The sequence below is a fragment of the Haliotis rubra genome, unplaced genomic scaffold (assembly GCF_003918875.1).
Source record: "Haliotis rubra isolate DU_JTF1 unplaced genomic scaffold, ASM391887v1 Scf32, whole genome shotgun sequence".
Classification (NCBI taxonomy): Eukaryota; Metazoa; Mollusca; class Gastropoda; order Lepetellida; family Haliotidae; genus Haliotis; species Haliotis rubra.
Window position 1 is genome coordinate 1,381,243 of NW_025766991.1, and position 21,777 is coordinate 1,403,019.

The 21,777-nt window shown below is 38.3% G+C and overlaps 1 protein-coding gene across 1 annotated transcript in view; it reads left to right on the forward strand.

Moving 5' to 3' along the window:
• Positions 1-21,777, forward strand: part of LOC124283735 (1-phosphatidylinositol 4,5-bisphosphate phosphodiesterase beta-4-like) — a 100,618-nt gene that overhangs the window by 66,712 nt on the left and 12,129 nt on the right. Inside the window, 9 exon segments of the mRNA XM_046719759.1 lie at positions 3,844-4,064; positions 4,559-4,745; positions 13,939-14,023; positions 17,383-17,455; positions 19,010-19,113; positions 19,234-19,336; positions 19,874-20,038; positions 21,071-21,170; positions 21,584-21,688. Coding sequence (XP_046575715.1) covers positions 3,844-4,064; positions 4,559-4,745; positions 13,939-14,023; positions 17,383-17,455; positions 19,010-19,113; positions 19,234-19,336; positions 19,874-20,038; positions 21,071-21,170; positions 21,584-21,688 — 1,143 coding nt within the window.

Genomic DNA, 21,777 nt, shown 5'->3' on the forward strand with positions numbered 1-21,777 from the left:
GCTAATACAGCTCCATTATCCATGATTTTATGCATACAAGATCAGTGGCTTGCTAAGTTGCAAACCATCAGTTTACTGTCTGGCTGTTGTTGTGTCTCTTGTAAGATGCTTCTTTGAAGCAATCTGCCCCATATTAAATGTATATATACCCTGAAGTGTCTGTAGATTTAGAATTCTCTGTATAGTCTGCCCAGATGTTATTGGTGTTATTGTGTGTGGTGAAAACAAGTCATTTTCTCATGAAATCATCGGAGCACTGACCTTACATCCATATCATAGTGTGAAATTGAGGCAAGTGCAACCCTGCAATCTCTTTGGGGTGTCCTGATACAATCTAGTGCATGCTTGATAAAGTGTGCTTGTCCCAAAGCTATCTCATTTACATTCTTTGCAGAAATCACTGAGTTAATTCCCATGCATTACTGGATGTTAAACAGCAGATATTCTCCTCCTTGTCTGTTCCATTACCTATTCTCAATCATTTTCCATCTTTTAATTTGATGCTGTATTTGACATATTTAGCGCCAGTTGAATCCAAAAGGGGATCTTAATAAAATACCCCAGGAAAAGATGGGAGTAGTAATTAGAAGAAGTTAGTGTTGTGAAATTGGTTAAAATCTCACAATTGATAATTTTGTCATTACAACCGATCAATCATCGAAAATAATTGGTTAGCGTCATTTATCAAATTCTCCTGGTTATGTTTGTTCATGCACAAAAATATAGAAAAAACCGTGTAGTTCTTTCGGTTTTTTTGCAAATTGCACAAATTGCATTTACAAATTTCACATCTTAAAGAATGACTAGTATGGTATGAACCTAAATTTCATGGATAATTCAATCATGACAAGGAATGAGCTTGTAGTGCTTGTGAAATGTAACAGACAAAACCAACCTTGTGAAATGGTTGTTAATGGAAACCAGTGTTCCAAAATTGTTTGTGTTCGATTATGAGAAAACTTGATCGATTGCTTGATCTTTTTGTCATTGCGACCAATCTTCGATTATTTCATTTAATCGGACCACCATTAGAAGAGGTTTAAAATCACAGAGAACAGTCAATCAACACTTATTGTCACCCTCTCAAACACTGATTTACTCCCAAGTTCCCTGGTAGAATGTGTCCTCAGCACGCCCTAGCTTTTTGTAAGAGGTGACTAAATTGGGCAACCTGTTTATGAATTGGGGGATGGGGTAGGGGATGCTCTGCATATTACATTTTTCTGATGTGGGGCACTTGTTAGGGAAGGGGCACTATATATTATAAATGTGAACATACAGTTTATCCATGAGATCTTAGGATTTTTGTTCTTGTGTAATTGACCAAATTTGAAGATTTTTTGTTGCTGAAATCAATCTCTGACAGGAAGACTTTTTTGGTGATCTTTGAAATAAAGACTATGCCAATCTTCACTGGCTAATTACGTTTAGTTACAGACAGAACTGATGCTATGTGTGAAACTGAGACATTGTTCTTGTTTAATCAGGGCTGTTGTGATCCATTCTGATTGACATGCATTAGACAACATGAGTTACCAAACACCTGCTACAGTTTTCAAATGACTTGACTATGTATTGCTAGGACTGCCGTTTAGCCAGTTCCCCACTCAGTGTGCAGTCTGGTCCTGAAGCTGCTAGCTTTCCTCTTGCCTGTGCGATGACGTGCAGGTCCCCCATCCACAGTGTTTGTGCTGCTGTGATAATTATGTAATTGTTCCTATTTCAAGCATTACACAACTTTGAGGTTTGTATTAATTAGAGGCATAATCTCATTTGAAAATAACATCAAAAAGGTTTGATTCATTTTTATGTAGGTGCTGCTGTGTTAACATTGCAAAATGTTTATACAAGTACAACTCATCATGTTCAGACACATAATGCCCCTTCATGTAGGGAAAGTTCACCTAAAGACAACCAGCTTCAATAACACCATACCACAACATAGATAACAAAAGAAACAAAATTGAAAGTCTTAAATGACTTGTACTTTCTCCCCATGTCTTCCAGCCAGTATTGATAATACACTGCGAGTTCACATTTTGTTGGCAAATCCACTATTACATCAAGAGCAGGAAGCAACCCAGGAAAAGTGTACTCACCTCTAAGATTTAGCTCAAAGATGGATTCTCAGATCTGTCACATGTATCCAGTGTGTGTTAGATCTTCCTAAATTGAAATGGAGAGTGAAGACATAAAAGAGGTATCACCATCTGAACCTTTAATAAATACTCTGAATCATTAAAGGGTGCTGTTTAAACAATCAGAACCATGAGTCTTGCATGACTTTTTATGATCATGTACATCCAATGTTTTGCATAGACTTGTAAAATTGGGAGTCACATTGACTCACTAGATGTATTTTGGGTGTGTCATTTTCTAAATTTGGGAGACCTGATTATATATTTTCAGTTGAAATTCCTAGTTTCTTTTTTCTCAAAGTTATTTCAGTCTCATTTAATTCTGAAAGATAATTTGGGGTTGTGTTAAAGAAACGAAAATAAGAATATTGCATATACTTCTGAAGTTACATTTCTTTAGCAAATAGATTACATCATTCAGGATTTGCATAAAAAATACTTAAGGTAATACAGCAGGAATTACAAGTCATGTTAAAATCCTTGTATGTTGTACAGTCTGTCACAGATAAGAGATCTGATTCCTCCATGCATATTTAGTTTGATCATTGAGTGCAGCAGATTATGTCCCTCCTGAGTGGATGTTTGTAGACTAGGGCATGCTGTTTGTATTTACAGTGTTGTTGAAATATTTGTACCTAAAATACTGGTAACATTTCCTAGCTGCATTTTAGTTACTTGTGAAGGTTTGTTACTAATAGCTTGTCCATGAGTAATGTCAATTTAACCCCTCTGTGGTAAAGATTGTAGTTTATGTGAATGTAATGTTATACTATATGTCTGCTTGTTGAAGCATTTTAAATATTCAAGTTTATTTTAAAATGAAACTTATCGTAAAAAAACAAAGATTGTTATACTTTGAAATGCAGTGATTTGAAGTTTACTTAAATAGTGTCACTGTGATCATGCATTATTTTTCTATCTCTTGCCAATACCAGAAATTTTGTGAAAAGCGGTCTCATTCATTTCTTTGTATTGCTGCTGGAACAATTATAATAATATTTGAATCTTGTACTCTTGATTCAGTAACTCTGTCCATCAAGATGTGACCAACAGTCCACTGTAACCCTGGACCACCTGATGATGTCGGAGACTGTATGGCTTACCGAACCGTTCTGATGCTATCATTCTGCAGTGAATAGTCTGGTCAAACTAACAGCCTTGGATAGCTATTTATGAGTTGCAAGTGCTATAAGAAAGCCTTTTGCTGATTGTTGTAACTAGGTTTCAAAATGTCCACAACATACCTGGGTTGATATATTATTTGTTCAGAACTGTGTCTATGTTTGTTTCAGAGATATGAAAGTTACATTTGCTGCTTGATTCTGAACTTGCTCATATTGAGAAGTTAGGTGCCTCAATTCTGATTGACCAATTAAAATGTTCAGCTCATGAACTCATTTGGAGAGTTTGTCACATCTTGTTGGAGAGAGGTCTTAGTGTTTGTATATCTTAAAGAAATATGTATGTTATGGTTTGGGGTTTGTGTGATCAGTGCAATACTTACATCTCTTGGAAAAATACAAATGGAGAACAAGTTTTCTGAAAAGTGAATTTGTTGTAACATTAATTGAAATTTCACCTTGTTCACCTGAACTACATAATTATCTGATGGGTTTTTTCAGGTATTGAATCCAGACTGTGAATGATCCAGGAAAGGACACAGATCAGTCCCACACACCTCACTAAGTTCTGATTTGTATTGCAGATCTGGACCCAACAGTGGCCAACACAGACACAGATGCCCACCCAGAACTCCTGCCACCTGGGGAAGGGGAGAAGCCTGCTGAGGGAGCAGAAGCCGAAAAGAAGCCAGAACCCCTCCTGAAGACAGATTCTGTTGGGACAAACATGTCTGATACTCCCACAGAGCCAGAACCCACAGATGGGAAGAAGGCACCAGTCAGTATGAAGATCCCTTCTAAAAAGGTATGGAGAGAGGAAAGGAGTTAGCTGATTGAAATAAATACCATAGATTTACAGATATATGTTTCTGACAAAATAATATTTGAAGATCATCCAAGAATCCATGTAAATTTCTTTGACATGAGAATGCTTTGATAGGAAATTGTGGAAATTTTTGGTCATTTTGTAGCTCACCTGAACATTTGGTTTAATGAGATGTTTTTGAGCCTCTGTCCTTACATTGACATATGTTAATGTTATGTTGCCTATTTCTTGGCCATATCTTTTGTTGTCTAACCCAGGTGGCAGTTTGCTTCATACAGCTTCAACCTGTGGCCAATAATACCATTGCAAGCCTTTTATTGTATGACCTTCCCTTCCCTTCCACATAAAGGTGATGTCATTCCATGCTATAAGGGAAATGCTGTTGAGAATGGAACACACTCTCAGTTGCTAGGATGTGTTGCAATAATTTGGAGAAGTTAAGTATTGCATTGAATCCTGCATTTTGTCAACAGCCATCAGTCAACGCTGGAACACAGCCAGAAGATGGGGATGTTGCAGGGACTCTGACAGCTGATGAAGAGGCAGCATTGATGTCCTCGTACCACTACACAGGCGCCACCACCAACATCCATCCTTACCTCTCAGCCATGGTCAACTACGCCCAGCCTGTCAAGTTTCAAGGTTTTGAGATTGCAGAAGGTAGGTTGGGACTGCAGTGGGGCAATGGAGGGGCTGTGACGTCATCTTTGGGGCCTGCAGTATCAGAGGTTTCACACCGTATCCAATGGTAATCAGATTCCATATGGTAATCATGCATCTATGGTTGTGGATTCTTTTTGCATTAAAGTAAATTTTTCAAAGATGCCACAAGTCACTGAAAATACAGGAATATTAAAGGAAATCTGCGTATGATAATCGCAGTGTTAAGACACCCTGAGGAGGTTATCTGTAACTGGTCGGACAGTTATGAGTCTGTACTAAAGATGTGTGATAGTGTTGTGAGCAATTTGTGAAACAAGGACCTAAAGATGTGCTCTTGTCAGTTATGTCTGTATAGTTTTGATGATAAGGCTACAACAGGCCTTTAACAAACCCTTTCTGCACATGGAGACACAAAGCGCTGATTTATTTGCCTTCTTGTAAAACCCTGGTCTGAGGTTCAGCTACACAATAGTAGATAACAGTTTCTGTCCTTTTCCCACATTCCATCTTATGCTTTGGTCCTGTATACTTAAATACACTGCATTTAACATTTCCATACAATGCCAGTCAAAATTAATGAAAGTCTTTGTATTCGTTTTTTCTGTTTCACTTAGATTCATTTAACAAACCTAAGATCAGTACATTTAGAACTCCCTTGTTGAAAATAGTTATACCCAAGAGTAAATTCCATTGCTAGAAAAAGGTTAAAATCATACCAAATGCCAGTTACTTTGTGTGACACTAAGATTTTCTGAATTTGTCCTGTTATGGATTGAATTCTGTATGGATATATATTTTGGTTCTGTTTTCACCGACATAAACATCTCTGTTGATGGCAGTTTTCTAAAGGGAGATAAGCCTATAGTCTGCTCACAAAATGAATGACGAGCAACGTTACATCACTTATGGCAACAAATAACAGAATTATTTTTTGTGTTGGTAATTCTTTGAGATAAAGTTAAAACTGTATGTTTTTCTCACATCCAAACATCTGTTTCCCATAGTACAGACACAATTTACCAATTCATTTGTCCTCAAAGATTGTTGCTAGTTTTCTAGGTTTTCCAGCCTTAACAGTAGTGAAATCAAAGGAGTGAGTGAGTTTAGTTTTACGCCGCACTCAGCAATATTCCAGCTGTATGGTGGCGGTCTGTAAATAATCGAGTCTGGACCAGACAATCCAGTGATCAACAGCATGAGCATCGATCTGCGCAATTGGGAACCGATGACATGTGTCAACCTAGTCAGCGAGCCTCTTACGACAAGCATAGTCACCTTTTGTGACAAGCATGGGTTGCTGAAGACCTGTTTTACCCCCGATCTTCACGGGTGAAATCAAAGGGGAGAACTGGTCAAGTATAATAGCCCTCAAATCTTATCTACTTGTTAGAATTGATCTTTAGTAACCTACCGTATATGACCGTCTATAAGACGACCCCCAAACTTGACCCTTAAAATCGGTGTCAAAATGGTATGTTTCGTGCATAAGTCGATCCCCCGCGATGGGGTCCTAATCGCAGCAAACACAGACCACAGACAACTGGCAGTTACCAATAATTATAACTTTGGTCCACATTATTCAAAGAATTCACTGTCATATATAATGTGTCTACTCACGGATCGAAACGAAGTGTAGTTGACAGAAAATGCATAATATATTTTGCTTCTCTAAATATCATATTTATTGTAGCAACAAACTGGCTTGCTTATTTTACTCCATTCAACAATCACGAACTGATTACCCGCCTCGTTTTCCATTGACTGCTAGTTTACAGTAACATCGGTAAAAATGTGTGAATTTAAATGGCTTCCGTATTTTACCCCATTCCATGTGCTTACCACGTTCATGAGGGTCCGTATAACCTTAGTGTTGATTATATATATTTTACATAAAACTGTAAATAAAATTACACAATGCTAGGATATATTTCTTTGGGTTAAATAATAGTATTCTGTATTATATTTTACTGTCGACTGCGTCAGAATTCATCCCGTTATATTATTGTGCATGTTTGAACTTGTTAGCCATGAAAGCGTGTGCACAGCTGATTGCTATTTCCGGCTCAAATACACACGGTAATCTTAATTAATTTATAGAGCAAAATCTGTAACTAAAATTACACAATGCTAGGATATATTTCTTTGGGTTAAATAATGGTAATTTTTCCTTATCCTGACTCATGCTCTTTTGCTTGTCTCCTTCCTCTTGCGAACATAGTGGAACACTTGTATCTCCCTAATTGAAGTTCCCTTCAATGTAAAATCACTAATTAGTACACCACGAGTTACCTCCCTTCCACAAGCTGCTGAACGAGGGTAGCCACCTCTACCCATGTGCCTCACTCTCTCCTTCTTAAGCCCAGTGAGCTGGACGTGAGGCGCCTGTGTCTCCGACACACTATATCCTTTGATTATATTTAGTTAGTTACCTCGTGATAGAGATCTATAGAGGTTTAGCTAGTATCTTTCAACAATTATGTATTGATATTTATTCGTGTTTCTACTGTTTATGCACGGGACCGTGCTGTTGCAGTGGATTACGTTGATAAAAATTCTGTACTGTTGCACATTACGTTTTTATTCTGCTGCTGATCCGCATTTAATATGCCCTAGCTGTACTGCGCCATGTTTCATGTGATTCACGTTGCAGTTCGCGATACTAATTTATCCAATTCTACCTTTAATGAATAATTACTTTGCGTTTGAGACGCCGCAGCAGATAGGTCACAATGATGCAGAGTCTAGCATGACTGATACACCTGAACCCCTCGCCAGTCTACTGCTGTTGGTCGACCCCCTCCCGCCTGGTTTTCCGCTAGAATGGTGGAGAGGTGGGACGAGTCCGGCCGCCTCCAAGAAGCGTCCTGCTTCCCCAGACATCCCTTCATCGCACTGAGGGGTATTCAACGAAGTCTACTAGAACTTTCTCAGCCGAGATTGTTCTCATCGCGAGATTTGGGCCTGTATGATGATCAGCCGATCATCATTCCTGATGTACATCAAAGAATGACTGATGTCGGCAACAGTGATGTCAGCGCAGATCAACATTCGATGATCTTCCTGAGGGTCCCGTCGCTACCAACACTCAACGCAGACTTCGCACCCCAGGGCAGCCGACCTCTGAGGGGAATTCAACGAAGTCTACTAGGACTTTCTCAACCCGAGATTGTTCCAGCCGCTGAACTTGGCCTCTACGATGATCAGCCGATCATCATCCCCGGACGATATGAGACAAGTAGCGACCGGTGACAGCTACAATGACATCAGCAGAGATCGCCATGCAGCCTGATGTCTCTACACTGATGTCAGACGACTTACCTGAGGGCCCCACCACTAACAGCGCAGAGATGGCACCGACTACTTCGGCGCGCAGACCATCCCAGACGAGCTACTACGGCAAATCATGGGCGTGATGGAGGGTCACTACAGACTGGAGAAGCAGCCAGCCCCAGAGTCACGAGCCGCCAGCTAAGGCTCCAACTTAGACAACACTCTAGAGGCACCTCCAGTCAACGTAGCAGCTAAGACGATGCAGCCTTCGCGAAGGAAGTCGCAGACCACCTTGGACGAAGGACCCAGATGTACAGCCTTAGCGAAGGCCTTCGCGAAGGCTTCGATAGATCATCACATTCCTCGGCTTCATCCTTAGATGTAGACTCAGCCACCAGACCTCACGGAAGCCTTCAGAAGCTCAAATCGCCGTTCCCCAGCACCGAACGCAGAGGAAGCTTCAGCGAAGGCGTTGCGTTGGCTGCCAGGAAGGAAGGCGCTCGCGAAGGCATTAGCGAAGGCACTCGGGAAGGACACCCGAATATAGATCGCCATTTAACAGAGTCAAGGGACTACTCAAAGAGCCAGCGAAGCTGTCAATAGTCTCCGATCTCCTCGCACATCACCACATCGATCGCCTCACAGGTTACCACACAAGTCTGCACACAAGTCTACATCACCTTCCTAGAGTGGCAGTACACGACGCAGACATACCTGATGAAGGAAGGCGACGCAGATGCTATCACCCTACCTCCGATCGACCCGATTGCTGCGGTAGCACAGAATCTAGACATAGCATCCCATAAAGCCACAAAAGTTCAGACACCATAATTGCCGAACTTTCACGCCTAGAAGTTTTCCACGCACAACATGGACCTCTTCTTCAAGGCTTAAGACATCGATGAAAACTACAAGTTGATCATCGATATCAACAATAAGAACTACAATCGTAAATTGGTTCAGTTGAATCCATGGACGAGGCGTATGTTCGTTGGCCTAAATAGATCTAGAGCGATCATTGAGACACTTATCACCAGATTTCGTAAACACGACTTCTGAAAATGATAAGATGATCCACTCGGCCCTACTTATGCAGAACCAGCAAGTCCCAGGCAGCCTCCTTAAGGAGCTAGAGCCTCACCAGCTACAAGGGACGTCGCGGAGGAGTAGCCACGACCCCACATCCTGTTAAACACAGAGGCCATTCGCGAAGCAAAGCGCTCTTATATATATATATATATATATATATATATATATATATATATATATTCTAATCGGACTTTGACTTCGATACCTTCGCGAAGGTCACGAAGGCTAAGTGGCTCCAAGTCTACTTCACCAGTAGATCTAGAAGGGATACTTCGAGAGCTTCGTGAAGTCTCGGCGTTCACCGAGGAAGTCTCCTCCAAGGTCTCCATATACTAGCCACTCGTCATATATAGCTACTCCTCAGTCCGTTCAAGACATCGCATAAGTTGTCTATCAACTGTATGCCAGATGCAGATCTATAAGCTTCTGGCGAAGACAATTGCACAGGCTATTTACAACACAGAACGTCGCTGTATTAATTTGTCTACGACGTTTCATAGATCTTCACAGAAATCAACTATTCATTATAAATTGTTAGTATATGCAATCCCGGACGACGATCACGATTATCTACATGCGTGACCATTACGCATATCTGCAGACAATTCAATATCGAAATTGAACAGCAGCCTTGTTACAGCGTAGTATAACTCATAATCGTCAACATTTCTGAGAAGAAATATGTACAACAAATTCAGCTTTAATTCTACAATTATGACGATACATTCATGTATACAGTCTACAAGCTGACAACTTACAAGTTATTGTACCTTTATATATAAAGAAGTCGAATTATATTCAAAACTGAAGTACTTTCACGACAGCCAGGAAAATAACCTACCCAGCATTAATATTACAGGCGAGGTATTTTGCTAGAAGCTAAGCCGCTTACCATTAATCCTCGAAACACGTGGTCACTCGGGTAACCGGAAGTTACGATGAAGACCGACGATTGTTCTAATATCAACGACGGCACTATATTATACAAGGCTCCTTTTCCTGCTACACGGTGACATCACAGCGGGTACTCTACAGAATCAAAATGCCTTATTCTGATTGGACCCGATGAACAACGCCCTACACAGAGGTCGAGCATAGTTCACAGTTCAAGACATAGGTTGCAAGTGACAACTTTATATCAATGAACGAGCAAGCCTCCTTACAGCCCAGTTAACCTGAACCTTCATGATTAGGCTGCTTTCTTCAGGTTAGAGACCTCCCCTGTCAAGTTTAGACAAGGGCACAGCAGTCAGGCGATTTTACATAAAGTTCATCGAGGACACAAACTCCCCGGTTTGTGCACTTACATCGTCAAGGACATCGCATAGCGATTTACCTAGACGACGTGATACAAGTGGATCGAAATCCACAGCGTTTCAGACTACACCTGAATTTCATCATCAAGCTACTAACACAACTAGATGGTTAGTAAACCTACTAAGTTTCTGTTTGGAGAATAAACGGAAGTTTCAACGTACCAACTTGGGGATATGAATATAGTGCTACAACACCTCACAAGTGAGGTTTATGAACAGGCCTGGATGACATACTTGGACTCCATGATACGATGATGCTATCCGCTGGCCAGCAAGAGCACTGTAAATTTATCTCCACCAAACCAAACAGGAAGAAAAATACAACAGATTTTTTCCTCTATCATCAACTTGCACGAGTGTAGTCTCACGTACTATATCTCCGTTTGGATCAGAACTGTCATACTCACGTGCATACAAGACAGATGGACCTAATCCGATCCTCCATGAGCCTTAATACTCTTGATATTAGAGCTTAACTTCTACAATTTCATCTACACAAATGTTATTTGAAATAATGGAGGGTTTATTACTGTAGATCCGATATGGTGGTTGCCAACCATTATCTGAGAGATATCACCACCGAGGGACATCTCAGGTATCCACCAATTTGATCCCATGGTCCTTGCACAACAGTTGACAGTTCTCGGAGAAGATAAGTCAATCTTACAGATTTTTACTTATCTTATAACAGTACTAAATAGCTTCATGCTATATATAATTTGCTTAAGCTCGTTTTTTATCATCACAGTGGTTACATGATAAATGCATTAGCTAACAAACTCTACAGAGTTTTTTGGCTATTATATCGTAGCTTAAGTCAAGTATATTTTAAGCATAGTACTATACTCATATTGTAAAAATACATTAGCTAACAAACTCTCACGGAGTTTTGCTATTATATAGGTAGCTTAAGCTCATTCATATCTTAAGCTCAGTACTATGTTTATATCATATAACTATATTAGCTAACAAATTCTAAAGAGCTTTTGCTATTTGGCTTAAGTTTCATCATATCTTAAGCAATATGGTTACATTATAACATGTATTAGCTAACAAACTCTAAACGGAGTTTTACTATTATATATATATAGCTTAAGTTTAATCATATCTTAAGCTCAGTACTATGTTTATAACATAAAAGTATATTAGTTAATAAACTCTAAGGAGAGTTTTTTGCTATATACATTTAGCTTAAGTCTAATCATATCTTAAGCTTAGTACTATGGTTACATTATAAATCTATTAGCTAATAAGCTCTACAGAGTTTTTGGCTATTGTATATGTAGCTTAAGTTAATTATATCTTAAGCACAGTACTATACTCATATTGTAAAAAATATATTAGCTAACAAACTTTACTAAGTTTGGCTATTATATATGTAGCTTAAGTTAATTATATCTTAAGCACAGTACTATACTCATATTGTAAAAATATATTAGCTAACAAACTATACTAAGTTTGGCTATTATATATGTAGCTTAAGTTAATTATATCTTAAGCACAGTATTATACTCATATTGTAAAAAATATATTAGCTAACAAACTCTACTAAGTTTGGCTATTATATATGTAGCTTAAGATAATTATATCTTAAGCACAATACTATACTCATATTGTAAAATGTATTAGCTAACAAACTCTACAAAGTTTGCTGTTATATATATAGCTAAAGCTTATTCATATCTTAAGCTCAGCACTGTCTATATCATATAAATATTTTTTAACTAACAAACCCTAAAGAGGTTTGTTATTATATAATTAGCTTAAAATTAATCATATTTTAAGCTTAGTGCTATGTTTATATCTTAAAGTATTTTAGCTAACAAACTCTAAGGAGTTTATACTAGCATATTAACAAGCTTAAGTCTATTAGTCTTAAGCATTGTATTAATATTATATATACTTATCATAATAAGTACATTGTAATAACCTCTATATGGCAGCTGATAAGCTGGCAGCAGGAATTCATCAGTTCAATGCCTTTATGAAGTTCCCATAGGGTTATTACAATCATCACAGTTCAAATCACTAATTATTAAAATCCAAAGTATTATATATTCCCACCTCCGCTCTGTTGGATTCTACAAGCAAAAGAGCATGAGTCAGGATAAGGAAAAATATGTAATTTTTTGAGTAAAATTGATATTTTATACTTATCCTGACTCATGAGGTCAGCCCTCCCATCCTCCCCAAATAACACTTTGGATTTCCCTGTAAATTCAAATGTTGGGCTCAGTATATGAGGAGAGAGTGAGGCACATGGGTAGAGGTGACGCCCTCGTTCCCGAGCTTGTGGAAGGGAGGTAACTCGTGGTGTACTAATTAGTGATTTTACATTGAAGGGAACTTCAATTAGGGAGATACAAGTGTTCCACTATGTTCGCAAGAGGAAGGAGACAAGCAAAAGAGCATGAGTCAGGATAAGTATAAAATATCAATTTTACTCAAAAAATTACATTTCTGTATTATATTTTACTGATGACTGCGTCAGAATTAGATCCCGTTATATTATTGTGCATGTTTGAACTTGTTAAGCGAAAACGTGTGCACAGCTGATTGCTATTTTCAGCTTTGTGTAATGCGAGACAAATACGCACGGTAATCTTAATCCCTGCAAATGATACAATGCCCAGCAAAAACAACTTATAACTTAAAAGGTAAATAATCTTGTCTAGTGATGTTTAATTGCAAATTTGACGTCTCTACTGACAAAGTCGTCTTCTGTTGTTTGTTCACGCGAAGTGATACGATGTTGTTTTCTTACCCCTGGAAAAAAGTTTGACGAAAGCATAACCCATGGATAAGAGGACCCCCTTCTACAAACTGCTTTTTTTGGTCCTCAAAATTCGGCTTATAGACGGTCATATACGGTATGCTTATCGTAAGACGTGACTAACAGGATCGGGTGGCTGACTTGGTTTACACATGTCATCATATCCCAATTGCTTAGATCGATGCTCATACTGTTGATCTCGGATTGTCTGGTCCAGACTTGATTATTTACAGACCGCCGACATATAGCTGGAATATTGCTGAGTATGGCGTGAAGTAACCTCACTCACTCACTCAAATCTTACTTGTCATTGTGGATAACATTGTTGGCTTTAGTAGACTCTGGCAAGCAAACTAGCGTTCATTTTGAAAACTACAGTCAGGTATACTGTCATCCTTCGATGAGCAGCGATGATATTCCTAATGTGGTGGGTTAAACTTCATTTCATTTCTATTAAACTATCTTCTTCTTTTGTGGTTTGGGATACATAACGATCAAACAACATTTACTTCTTAACAAATCCGCTTTTCTTCACAAAGATGAGTAAATAACTCACATATTCCTTGTACCTCCATTTTGTGACAAAATGTTTTCTCGATAGTGGTGTTTTGTAACTGCTGAGAATTTCTGTCTTTGTCCTCAAGATTAAGTGGATAATTTGGTTCAGATGTGTTTAGTTATCTAGTAAATCCTCCATGAATGGAAACTGGTAATTTTTCACTATTTGAAAATCCTATTTCAGAGAGGAACATACACTATCATATGTCCTCTTTCAACGAAAACACTGGGCTTGGCTACCTAAAGACACAAGCCATTGAGTTAGTAAAGTATCCTTTTCAACTTCACATTTCAAAACTTAACATTTTCCCCATTTTATAACTGCATGGTTTTTTTCTGAAACATTTTGTCATTGCACAAAAATGAGCAGACTTGGACTGATGAGAGATTTGCATGCTTTAGACTAACCTGTTGCGTTGATATGTTTGTTTGCACTCATATGACTGTTTGCATGATATTAACATGACAACTAACTTGCATTGCAGGATTAGGTGGACTTGTGTTGTGTGGATGTCTGTGTGTGGAGAAGTCATGGCATGCTTAATACAAACATCTGCAATTGTTTGTGACTTGGTCGTTTTCCGTAGGTCATCTCAGAATGTACTTGAAACATCCATAACGACTTGCGAATATTTACGTGGCATGATAAGCACTGGCCATTCACCTGCCCTTTTAAAAAATGTTAAATGACCCGGTTGGTATATTTAGTGTCAAAATAAGTTACTTCTCAGAGATAATATATCATTATGGAATGTTAATGTTCCATTTCTTGATTGTAATTGTCCATTCTTTTCCTGTTTATAGCATTAATTATCATTGTAGCTGACTGTTAGGGATAAGGTAGAACAGTATTCCTAATGGTAGTGATGGTACATCAGTAGCCAGATATACAAGCATAGTGCTGCCTGCAGGTTTGTCATAAGTTGTATTGTTGTCTGTTGCACTAGAGATTGACAGATGACCGTTTGTGTGCATGTATTATTACACTGTGATGGACAACATTCCTAGGATAACTGTTGTCAAATGTTTTGTTTATGCAAAAATCAGGAAAGTTTTGCTTCTGAGATTCTCCATTCAGCTGACAGACCATGCAGTATCCAGGTGGATAAAACAGTCACTCGCTGTTTTTCCAACATTGGTACTCTCGATATCAATAATCATGTCCCCTTCAGAAACATTTCTCATTGCATCCTGTAATTGACATACAACCTGACTTTTCTCCTTAAATTGGTCAGCAGAATATCATATCATGAGCAACGGATGTTAGATCTGAAAATATATTATTCATGTAACTTTCCTGGTTTTTGTGTACCGGTATATAATGTTTTCCTTTTGATAAGCACATATATGATATTTGGTGTTAATACTGAAAGGGAAAGAAAGCATTCTATTTATGTTCACAGTTGTATAGTTTACAAAGAGTCTCCATGTTTTGGTCAAAATTTATGGCATGGGCAATCTAAAACAGTTTAAAGAATATCCATTTCTGGGGGAAACCATCTGTGAAGAGGTCTGTGAGTTTTTCAGTGTAAGAACTCACTGTGCTATGGATCCTGCTTCTTCAGCATATAAGAGGAGAAAGGTAGCTATCATGTATGTGTTTATCATGCTGGACAGAGTGATACTAGTTGTGATTGAATGTTTAAATATTATTCTCTCTTTGTTCAGCCATCGGATGTCATTTCAATATGTCTTCCTTCAATGAGTCAGCTGCACTACAATTGATCAAACATTCTTGTATAGAACTAAATGAGTATCCTTTCCTTGATGTTGTGACAGCAGTGACTGTATTTGAAATGCATATATACAGGGGAACGATAATCTAGAGATGGACCAAATATGTAACATAGACATGGCTCCAGATAATTTTTCAACAGCAGGAGTACATACTCCTTATTTTTTCAATATAGGAGTACTGGAAAACCTTAAGAGTACAGTTAGAGTACTGAATAGAAATTAATGGAGTATCAGTAATCTTGCGTTTTGTTTCATATATGCACCACAACATTGCTAGTCTTGTGTAAACAGGTCAATGTACAAAAAAACAATACTTTTTCCAATAAATACGTCTGTAAATGATTCTAAGACCGTACACCATTGTTGTGGTGCGTATCTGCTACGTTTTCCAAATTATTTCCTACCGTATCGTGCATATTTTTTATCCGTACACACGCCGATACGGCCCTTATCTGGAGTCCTGATAGAGAGAAGTTTTGAGCTGTGAGATAAACAAGACGTAATGTAGTGGGATTAACGTCTATATGTTGCTGGGGAAATAGCTGTGAGATAAACCAAGGTATGGCATAGTGAATATTCCTCACTCCACAGATACCTGGGGGTCAGTTAAGCTGTTAGATAGACCAACATATAAAACAGTGAATGTACTGTCTTCACATCACAGCTAGGGGGGTAGTGAAAGATATCAATAAGACGTATATTGAGTCTTGAGCTGTTTTTGCTGACCTGGATATGATTTCAGAGGGTGTATTTACAATGCTTTTGTGACAATCCTTGGGTTGTTTTAAAGTTAGACATCTTATTTGAATTATATTTATGCACAATTCAGTTGAACTGGTAGCATTCCAATTTGGGAAGAAAACTATAAGTCCTGACAGAGTCATTTCCCTATTCTTGAATTAGCCTGCCGTAAGGAGGAACTAAAAGTGTACAAACTGTCTATATAGAATAGGTTAGTGTAGGGAACTTTTGAAAGCAATACACCACCACAAAAATAAGAGCTTTTGCCAAAATACTTTTATCATGCTCCCAACAAAAAGCAAGTGGGATACCAGAAGCAGGGGAAAATACTGTGTGATTTGTTGTTTTTTTAAAAAGTACTATATTTCGCTGATGCAGTGACTATTTTGGATGAAATATGTTATAAAGTTGACTGTATGTTACCTATGCAGGTAGCTGTGCTGTTTATGTATCATACAATTAGTTTCCTAAACTGACTAGGAGAAACACTTCCAGACCAAGTAAGCACATGTTCCTTGTATGTAAAGCACTCCTCTTGTGGTACCTGAAACATTATATGTACATGTCTGCACTCAACACACAGATCTGTACCCCCAGGACAGGTAGATCCCCATATTGTACTGCACGGAGTGTACTTTTAATGTTACTTGCTTAATGCCATTGTATTGTAACCATTGTGTGTACTTCGCGAACGTTTCTAGTTACTAGTGTGCATGAGTCTTTAGCATGAACATATAGAGCATCCATGAGAATGCTGTTACCTTGTCATTTTCACTAATTATGTTAAATTGTTTTGACATTTTACCAGGTTCAGTATGTACCAGATAAAAAGTTTTCATTAAGTTTTGTCTGGGTGATGAAAAAATACAGTTATAATTAAACTGTTGAAATCAAACTTTAAGTTTTATTATGAAAAGTAATACATACTGTAGCATCAGTTTTTGGACTCCATTTCAATTTGATGTGCTTTTTTGTTAAAAACAAGACATACAAATATTTTCAGAAACCTAATCCAAAGTCTTACACCCCGGTAAGGGTATGTTTTTAAATGAGGCTGCAGATGTTTTATTTGTGTATGACATTAGCAAATGTTTGGACAAAAGGCCAAAACGTAAATGACGTGTGAAGACATGGACCTTAACAAAGCCAGTTACAACAAGCGTCAGATGAGTCGAATCTACCCAAAAGGAGGTCGGGTTGATTCCAGTAACTACATGCCACAGGTAAGCTAATAGCATCTCCCTTTGCACACTTGCACTGTCCCACGGGCACTTACTGACCTCCTATCACATCCATATGGTACTTCTTTGACTGGACAGTGTTGATTCAGGGAGGTTTGGTCTGCAGCCATTCAGAGTTATGTCCCCTTACTACCAGGATCTGCTTGTGATAGGTTGGAATCCAGTACTCTGGACCCTGATTATGATTTTTGTGTGTTTATTTTGGTTCTGCCAAAGTGGTGAATGTCACCAGCCCTCGCCATTATGAGCTACATGCACATTCCATTTATCTACACTTTCTACCTCCATGATAAATTTAACATTCTGCAAAAAAAGAAAAGGATTATGCACTGTGTCATTCAAAGTTATTCTCCCACACAGTCACTCACTAAGATGTATTCCAGTGCCAATACATTTTACCAGACACTTATAAGCCATGTTTGTTTGACATTATAGCAGCACATGACATTGTTACTGTTTTCAAAATAGGGGAGACATACTCAGAATTCATGGACATATCATTTGATTGTATATTCCATCATGTTATCAAACCTAAAATCATCTCACTAGTGGATCTATATGTGTATTTGTGCATCTTTCCATAATTATGATCTTTGAACCTATATTTGAATATGATATTCCACATAAGCATGATCAATATCGGTGACTCTGTTTCTAGTTTCTGTTATGGTGGTTGTTGGTGCTACTACCCCATGTACTGCACATGGCTGCTCTGCTGAAATGCTGAACAGACCTCCTTGGTCCTTTATAATTATGCCTGAGGCTAACAAACCAAGCTGTAATGAACTTTTAGACAGTGATTGGGGTCTAGGCAGAGAAATATTTTCAGATGTGATCTTAGAAATTGTGGACTATATTAAGTGGTGAAATGATACTAGTGGTCACTATTTGATACATGTCATGATTCTAAGATCGCAATACAATCTGTATCACGATACTCCTATTTACACCAAATTGTATGAAAACTGCTTGACAATAAATATTTCAGAACAAATTCTAAAAGAAAAGCATGCTGAAAAGGTGTGTTTGTCGTGTCCATTTCTGGTAGTGATTCACTAATTACAACACATATGTCAGTATGGCAGGTCATTGAAAGCATAGCAAGTAATACATTTTAATATTAACATATGTATTGTCTGGTATCTATACGGAAGGAAAATATTATGTATCATGTCATTGCCTGATAACTTGAAATGCAACAGTGCTCCAATGTATCATTTCACTCCTAGTTATTTAAGGGTTTAGTTGCCGAATATCCAAAAGAAATTCTGAACACTTTTGGTCTTAAGTGATATGATTACTGGTAGCTCTCACTGGTCCTATAGACTTGAAAACACCTTTCCAGTTTCAGGAATCTAATAGTATCAGTACAAACTACTGAAATTAACAAGTGTTTGGAAGGCTAGTAAAAGTGTAATGATGCATGTATCAGAATTTGTCATAATTCTGGAAATTTGTCAGTTCGAAACCTGACCTATGTATTGCTCTAATCAATGAAACCATTGTATCTAACATTTTACATTCCATGAATTGCAGATTTTCTGGAATGCAGGCTGTCAGATGGTTTCGCTCAACTTCCAAACTTCAGACCTTGCAATGCAGCTCAACCAGGGAAAGTTTGAGTACAATGGCAACTGTGGGTATGTACACAAAGCTGAATAAACAAAACATGAACCTGATTCTAATCCATTGACATGACTCAATGTGTAAACTCAATCTTTTCATATGCGTCTTGAAGAATGTCTTTTGATATTTTACAGTTATCTCTTGAAGCCGGACTTCATGAGACGACCTGACCGAACTTTTGACCCTTTTTCTGAGAGCCCAGTGGATGGTGTGATAGCTGCTCATTGCTCAGTGCAGGTAAAGAAAGAAATGTTTTGCAGTTCATTGCATGATTACTAATTGTAGTACAGGAATTTCAGTTTGGTTGTGCAATTACTTGTTGAAATATAATACAATGGGAAGCTTCTGAAGTTTTTGACTGGTTTGAGAAGACTTTTTAGATCAGAACTGTCTCGACAAGTGCACAGTATTATCAGCCAGTCAGGAACAGTAGTTTACAGGAGGGCATGGTCTTATTTGTTTGGTTTTGTGGACATGCATGAACAAAAGATGTTCTGAAATCATGTTCAAATCTTTTAGAACAAATTGGACTGAAGGGACTAAAGCATACCACGTTTTCATACAAAAAGTATGATATGTCAAGCACACAACAGTATTTGCCATGTGACATGATGATGTATGTGATATCATATGATGAGAGGATTGTTTATTAAAGAGCTACTCTAAACTGAAGTCTGGTACAAAGATGTCAGAGTCTGTGATTGTCCAACTTCGTATTATATTATATACATTATACACAGGGTTTATGCCACATGACTTATTGTTTTCCTTCAGGTGATCTCTGGCCAGTTTTTGTCTGACAAGAAGATCGGTACCTATGTGGAGGTGGACATGTATGGATTACCCACAGACACAATTCGCAGGGAGTTCCGAACACGTGTGATCCCTAACAATGGTCTCAACCCCGTCTATAACGAGGATCCTTTCGTCTTCAGAAAAGTAAGCTCAGACTGGCAGTTTGTTTCTGTAACTTTGAGTTCAGCTGTATATCTCTCTATCGCTCGTCATGTCAAAGACCCAGGTTCAGTTCCCCACATGCATGAAGCCCATTTCTGGTGTTACCCCAACGTGATATTGCTGGAATATTGCTAAAAGCGTCGTAAAACTAAACTCACTCACTCAATTGAAATGTTTCACATACTATTTTTGAACATAAGTAGCATATGGAAAACTGAACAGAAGATTCATAACTCTAAAGACACTATCTTGTGTGACTTCCTAAATTATGTATCATAGTGCAATGTCTTACTGATAATTCCTGAGTAAATGAGGATCTGTCACTTAACATGCTGTTCACTGTGGCCAGCTAGAACAGCTGCAGTATTGCTGATGCAGTTTAAAGCATTTACTCCCTCACTCACTCTTGCTGATTTGAAAACAGAAATCCTCACAGATGTCATTAAATGGTTGCATCCACTCACCATTGTGTACTGGATATGATAATATGATCGCCAGATAGATCCTCGACTTGCCAGGAACTTGTGACTTTACATATCCAGTTTGACTCATCTCATAAAGTTGTTGTGGACCAGATCAAGCAGACTACATGTCAGTAATGGAGCCCTTTGCCCCGTTCTGTGAAATGTAGTTCTATGATTGTTCAATATCTGTGGGTGGTGTGGTAGCCTTGTGGTTTAAGCTTTCACTTGTCACACCGAAGATCCAGGTTCGATTCCCCACATTGGTAGAATGTGTGAAGGCCATTTCAAGTGTCCCCTGCTGTGATATTGCTGGAATATTGCAAAAAGCGGCGTAAAAGTAAGCTCACTCACTCTGAGCCTGTGCCAAAGTATGGGAGTGACAATCGTCTTATTGAATGGGACCCTGCACTCGTATGACTGTCTCAGACTGCTGTCACTCAAAACGTTGGCTATTACAGTGCTGCAAGTTTTTGAAAATTGGTCCCAGAAGCCAGGATTAACTTACTGAAACAGTCACTAATATTTCTGCTTGCTTAATGTCTGTTCCCAGGTAGTATTACCAGAGTTAGCAGTATTACGCATTGCTGTATATGAAGAGACAGGCAAACTGATAGGACAGAGGATCCTGCCGTTAGATGGGCTTCAAGCAGGTAGGCCGTTACTGTGGATTGCTACATGATCTTTAGGATGTTATAACTGACATGTTTTTCACAAGAGTCCCAGTCATCTGAGAATCCAGAATTTTCTGTCAGTGTTGAATGACCTGACTGAGCTTACATCAACTATTAAGCCAACACACCATGATATGACTGAGGTAACATTCAAAATCATGCTGGACCATGAACAATACATTGTGTGTAGTGCACGTAAATACTGTCCATGGTCACATTCCCAAATCTCTCTGCCTCTTCTTGAAGGAATCTTTCAGGGAAATGGAAATATTTATTTATCATCATCATCATCATCATCATCATCATCATCATCATCATCATCATCATCATCATCTGTTGTGTCAGATTCATGAGTCAAATGTAATTGAAGATTATCATTCATATGTTTGCAGGTTATAGACACATCTCCTTACGTACTGAAGGAAACTTTCCTCTCTCACTGCCAACAGTTTTCTGCAGAATCATCCTTAAAACCTATGTCCCAGAAGGATTTGGAGGTTTGTATCACCCACAAAAGTTATTTTCATGATAAGCAAGAGTATGAATATGTGAACAAGTTTACACTCAGTTCTCAGTCCTGTCAAAT